Source organism: Galeopterus variegatus, unplaced genomic scaffold (assembly GCF_000696425.1).
Source record: "Galeopterus variegatus unplaced genomic scaffold, G_variegatus-3.0.2 Scaffold6284, whole genome shotgun sequence".
Taxonomy (NCBI): Eukaryota; Metazoa; Chordata; class Mammalia; order Dermoptera; family Cynocephalidae; genus Galeopterus; species Galeopterus variegatus.
In genome coordinates, this window is record NW_007732395.1 from 81,152 (window position 1) to 87,275 (window position 6,124).

A 6,124-nucleotide genomic window follows, 5' to 3' on the forward strand; every position below is an offset into this window, starting at 1 on the left:
ACCTCTGTTCATGCTCCTGGGGACAGGGCTGATGGAAGTCTGGTGGACGGATAACTAGGGCATGACCTCGAAGCTGGTTTGGAATGAAGCAGGTGGGTAGATGGACAACTGTATGATTTTAAAAAGGCATACATTCCCACGAAAATATTAGTTATTTATTTTCTCTTCTTTATTTTTTCTCACTGCATTTCCTTACTGCATTGTATCTGCTGCTTTTTTGGTGCCTGCCTCACACATAGATCCTATTCATTCATTCATTTATTCATTCATTACTTGATAGACCTGCTGTTCTAAGTGCCAAAGATAGAACAGTGAGCAAAGCAGACCAGGCTCAGCCCTCTGGAAGTTCAGAGTCTCGCACTAATTGTGGCTATTTGCCTTTCCTGGCCTTCTGTTCTTTCTAACATAAGTTTACTCCATCTTTGATCCATAGGAAAGCGGGCCTCATCCTGTCCCAGCTTGGGGACCTCAGCAACTGGTGTAACGGACTCCTTCAGGAACCCAAGATAAGCTTGCAACGCAGCTCACTCAAGTACCTGGGCTGCCGCTACAGCGAGATCAAGCCCTACGGACTTGACTGGTCAGAGCTCAGCCGGGACCTCAGGAAGACCTGTGAGGAGCAAACCCTCAGCATCCCCTACAACAACTACGGGGACAGCAAAGACATCTAGCACTGCAAAGCCAGAGCGTTGCTGCCAAACAGAAGCAGGAGAGAGGAGAGAGACATCTGGGTTGGTTTGTGGATTTTTAATATTTTTTAATGGAACATTGAAACCTCCACAACAACATCTAAACCAGGGAGAAAGTGATTCTTGCTCCCTGTGAAATTTCTTCATGTGACGTTCTTCATCTGCATGGTCAGAACACCTGCCAGCCAGCAGCTCTGTGCAGCGCTGTCTTTCTTTAGAGGATTACTTTGGGGCTTGTTCTGCTGTTAATTTGTTTCATTCATTTTTTCCCCAAGAGGTTCATTAGAATGCTCAGGAGCTTTGTCATGCTTCCCATGAAAGGTCTACCAGGTTGAGGCATCCTGTGCTCACCGGGTTCCTGTGTTCATTGCAATTGGGGACAGAGGTGAGGCCATTAAGTTGTCGCCCCTGCCTCGGGCCCCACTCTCAGGCATTCCGTAGGCAGCATCTCACTCTGGGAGCCTAATCCGTGCTCACAGAGAAAGACAATAAGAAAATCGGGAAGGGTGGCCCCTGTCTATGCCTGGTGGCTTTTCCCCTGGGCTCTCCTATTACTATTTCCACACCTCCAATGTCAACTGTTATAGGCCCCACTGGGCCTCCTGGGCTTTGAGGTTCTCCCCTGCTTTAAGCCAGGACTGGAATTAAATCTCCTTATGATACATTTCTTCCCTTTCCTCTGAACAGCATGATCTTTGACATTCAACAAGATGCCACCTGTCAAATGCACCTTCCGAGAAGTCTACCTGGGAGACTAACAGTACACATTTTAGAAAGAAGTAGAGTGTGTTGTTTAAGAACTGCTCCAGACTATCAATATATAACCCAGTGCCTGGATTCTCTTTAGCCCTTGTGCCTCTCACCCTGGACAGAAAAGGCTTGATTGATGTGTGATCTGGGCCAGGAGGGGTCGGTCAAAACTCCCATGTCAGTGTTTCAGTGAACTAAAGCAATTATTGATCACAAAAAACTTCTGTCCATCCCTCCCTTGCTAAACTTGCTTGATTGTGTGGCTAGTTTCGCAAATCATTTCTCTGAAGACCATCAGAAGGAGGATTATGCCATTGTTACCGCCCATCTAGCTGCCGGGAGTGGCAGAGATTGTGTTTAGACAGCTCCACTGACTGTGGTTAAGGGCTGGGGGTCATTTGTGCCTCATTGCCCACACATGGCATGGGTACCAGTGGTGGCCTGGCTAATGAGAAGCTCTTTCTGAAAGAGCATGTTGAGCTGTGATGATCCTAGCTGTCCCATTCCTCAGAGTCTGAAAGCACTCTTTCAGCTACCCTGCCTCTAACCAGGGCCCTCATGTGGAAATGCATGAGAAAGGACAGGAAGGAGGTGCAGGATCTCTAAGGCCAGTCATTGAGCTATGTTGTTTTGTTTTGTTTTGTTTTGTTTTGTTTTCAAGGTCTTGGAGTTCCAGTCAAGATGGTGGAATAGACGGTCCCCAGCATCACTCTCTCCCACAAGACAACCAATTTACAACTATAAAAATGTAACATCAGCCAAGCTGGGGCCGCCATAGCTCAGGGGAAGAGGAAGAGAGACCTACAGAGTTCATGAAGGCAAGAGAAACCATGATGAGAGTAAGAAAAACTGCTCTGAGCATTTTGGGCCGTGGCTGCTTTAATGCTAAAACTACTGAGTTCATGGAGCAGGAGCCGGCAGAAGCCGCAGCTGTGCCCTTCAGATGGAGTTACTTGGAGGTGGCAGGGGAGAAGAAAGCCTTGGTGGCCCCCAGGACAGCAAGACCATGAATAGGGTTCCCATGGACCCACGCAGGAGCGAGGAGCCAGAACAGCTGAAAAAGAGGAGCCATTCAGAGGCTGGTGAGTCATCACAAGGGACCGGCACAGAGCCCCACCCATGGGAAGTGTTTGGAGCATGGGCAGTGGGGGAGACAGGCCCATGCAGAGAACACTGGGACACAGCAAGGACAGTTAATCCACCCCCCAATCAGCACAGGACCACTCAGAGAAGACTGGTCAGGAATGCAGAATTGCATGGGGTGCAGTTTGATGAAAGATTCAGGCCCAGATCAGAGTTTCTACACAATCCAGGTGCACTTGGTCTCTGGAGAGCTGGAAGTACCTATAAGGTCAACCATTAAACCCTGAGCTGCACAAAAAGCCTTCCCTAGGGAAACAACAGCAAAGTAGCAATTTAGCTCAACTATATAGCTCAAGTGCTGGTCCTCACAGGAAGTCCCCCCATTTTAGAAATAAGCAAAAGATATGTGTCCACCAGGGGACATGAGGTATGGAGCCAGGGATGGGACCCCCACACACAACCACTCACACCACTAGTGCCTTGAGGCCTGTCTGGGGACCCGAGGCATGGAGAAGGGGAACTGACCCCACTCCCACAACTAGGCACGCTGTTCCAGCACCTCAGGGCCCACCTGATGACTCGAGCCATGGAGAAGGGGACCAGACCCCCCTCCCACAACCAGGCACACCATGCCAGCACCTTGGGGCCTGCCCTGGGACCCAAGGTATGGAGCTAGAGACCAGACACTCCCCACAACCACACACACCGCCAGCACCAAGGAGCATGCCAAAACATCACCTCCGTGTGCGTGGCCCACCACAGCCACCACAATAACCACAGCTGCCGCAAAAGCAGCTTGACGCCACAAGCACCATGCAGATGGTCCACCAGCCACTGGAGTGCATTGACACAAGGAGAGTCACTGGCAGAGACAAAGAAAAGAAGAGGATGTCTCTCTCCACAAAGCCCATTTCAGAGTGACAGAGGAAGCATCTGCTCTATGATAATATTGAGGGTCCTGATCACACCTCTCAGCATTGGACAGATCATCTAGGCAACAAATCAACAGAGTAACCATTATTCTTTCAGAGGGAGAGAAGAAATCTAGGGTAATTAGAGAGGGGAAGGGGGAGGGAGACGGGGATGGAGAGAGATTGGACAAGGGGCATAAAGCATAATTACGATTCGTAACTATATAATGCTAGTAATATTGATTTGATCAACATATCTCAATGTTGAACCCCCAAAATATGTATAATTAATTTTGATTCAATAATAATTAAAGCAACAACAACAACAACAACAACNTTGTTTTGTTTTGTTTTGTTTTGTTTTGTTTCCTGAATAGTAATAATGACAGATAACATGTATTGAATGCCTCTTGTGTACCAGGCACTGCTCTAAGCACTTAACATGTCATTGAATTCTCACAGCAATCCCCTGAGGAAAGTGCTATTCTGATCTCTGTTTCAGTGATAAGGAAACTGAGGCAAAGAGAGGTTCCTCAGCTTGCCCCAAATCCCTCATGGGCCACAAGCCTGAGCTACAGTGTGAGTCCAGGTTGTTGGACTCCTAGCACAGGACTTGAACCACCTTGCGATCCTGAGTACTGTTTTCAGTGTTACCTGAGTATACAGCTGCCTGGGCTCTAAGCTCCACGGGGGAACTGCCCAGAGACCTGTCTTTCCCAAGCATCCATGACATGTGCCCACTGTGCAGCGGGAGGGGGAAGAGCCAAAGTGAGCCCTTAACCGTTGCACCTAGGGCGCCCTTTGAGACCACCAGCTCTGCAGCACACGGCCTTCCCACCGGTGGCTGGGAAGGAAGCCTGCAGCAAGGTTGAGAGCACAGGTTGGTCTCCCTCCTCTCTCTGCTTCTTTCTAGAGAAAGATTGAAAGATTTATTTTGTACTCTCTAATGTACCTCTCAGATTCCCTACTTCCAGAGCAAAGGCTAGCAGAAAACTCGGCTGTCCACCTGTGGCCAGTGCAGGGGCCTCAGATAAAGAGCCTCCAGGCTCAGGTGGTTCACCATTGCCGGAGAAGAAGATGTTACGGGCAACTCGGACAAGGCCTATAGCACCTTCTTGCTGCTGCTGTTTTGCCATCCTTTTATTCAAGTCTTTGCAGAAAGTGATGTCTTGACCTTGAGTGAAAGGACGGTGAGCCCACCGATGCCTTCCTGCCCCCGCAGCGGTGAGACAGGAGCTGACGGGCCAGGCGGGCAGGGCAACGGGTGGCATCAGGGTCACTCCTCTGCTCCTTCCTTCTGCTTTCATTTCAGGCACACTATCTTCCTCTCTTCTGTTCTTGTCTTCTGCTCTCCCAAGTCTCACCGCTCCTTTTCATCCCCTCTACCTTTGTCCCTTTCTCTTCCTTTCTGTGACCCTTCATCCTTTGCCTCTTTCTTCCTCATGATTCTCCTCCTCCTTCAGTTCCTCTTGTGTTTTGCTCACTGGAAAATGTGGGTGTGACACACACAGCACACTCACACATGCACACACTACACACACAGCTCCAATGACTGGGCCCACTTACTTTCAAGTTAAAAAGGCCAATATGAATGGGGCAGGGGCTAGACTTAGGATGGTTGTACAAATAACTGGAGGATCTTTTTCCCTGGCTGCAGACACTAACAATCACACCCTGCCGCCATTTCCCAGAGCTTGCCTGGGGAACCCATCCTGGCTAGAAAGGGTGATGGTACTGAGCCAGTATTAAGCATCAAGTTTCCAAGCTGCCAAACAGGTCTTAAGAGGGTTGCTCACATCCAAAAATACTGTCCTAGCTCCAATGTCCCCTTGAGATCTCTGGTGTTTCCTCTTGAATGTACATGAACCACTGTAATAGCATTAGACCTTTAACTGAATGTGCAATCATTTTCCATGGAGTTTGGTCCGTTCATTATTTTTAATTAACTACACTTCTTGGTATTCAAATGTTCTATTAAAAAACTGAGTGTGGGAACAAAAAACACTTTACTACTGTAGAAGGAAGAAAGAATATAATGTGACCATCTTCAGGTATAACAGTGTTGTTTAAAAGAGAATTATTGTACAATTATAAAAAAATGAAATAATCAACTAAATAATAAACAAAGCTGTTAGTAAGTGTTGGCTGTGTGGATGTTACTTTGTATCTTTCAATAATCTGAGTGATCTGATTGGATCCCCCAGAAAATTATTAAGGTTTTAAATGTTACACCTTGAGTTCCAGTCAAGATGGTGGAACAGACAGTCCCAGCGTCACTCTCTCCCACAAATTAACCAATTTACTTCTATGAAAATGTAATATCAGCCAAGCTGGAGCCACTGGAGCTCAGGGGAAGAAGAGGAGAGACCTACAGAGTTCATGAAGGTCGGAGAAACCACAATGAGAAAAAGAAAAAACTGCTCTGAGCATTTTGGCTACAGCCACTTTAAGGCTGGAACTGCTGAGTCCATGGAGCAGGAACCAGCAGAATTACACAGCTGTGCCCTTCAGATGGAGTTACTTGGAGGCAGCAGGGAGAAGAGGGCCTTGGTGGCCCCCAAGACAGTAAGACCACTAATAGGGTTCCTGTGGACCCATGCAGGAGTGAGGAGCCAGAACAGCTGAAAATAGGAGCCACTCAGAGGCCAGTGAGTCATTGCAAGGGACCAGCACATGGCCCATCCCATGGGA

The 6,124-nt window shown here is 48.1% G+C and overlaps 1 protein-coding gene across 1 annotated transcript in view; it reads left to right on the forward strand.

Annotated features, from left to right (window-relative positions):
- LOC103606094 (astrotactin-1-like) overlaps positions 1 to 1,351 on the forward strand; it is an 81,567-nt gene extending 80,216 nt beyond the window's left edge. The window contains exon 11 of the mRNA XM_008590688.1: positions 434 to 1,351. Coding sequence (XP_008588910.1) covers positions 434 to 671 — 238 coding nt within the window. The 3' untranslated portion in view covers positions 672 to 1,351. The remainder of the gene's footprint in view (positions 1 to 433) is intronic.
- Positions 1,352 to 6,124: the final 4,773 nt, after the last annotated feature.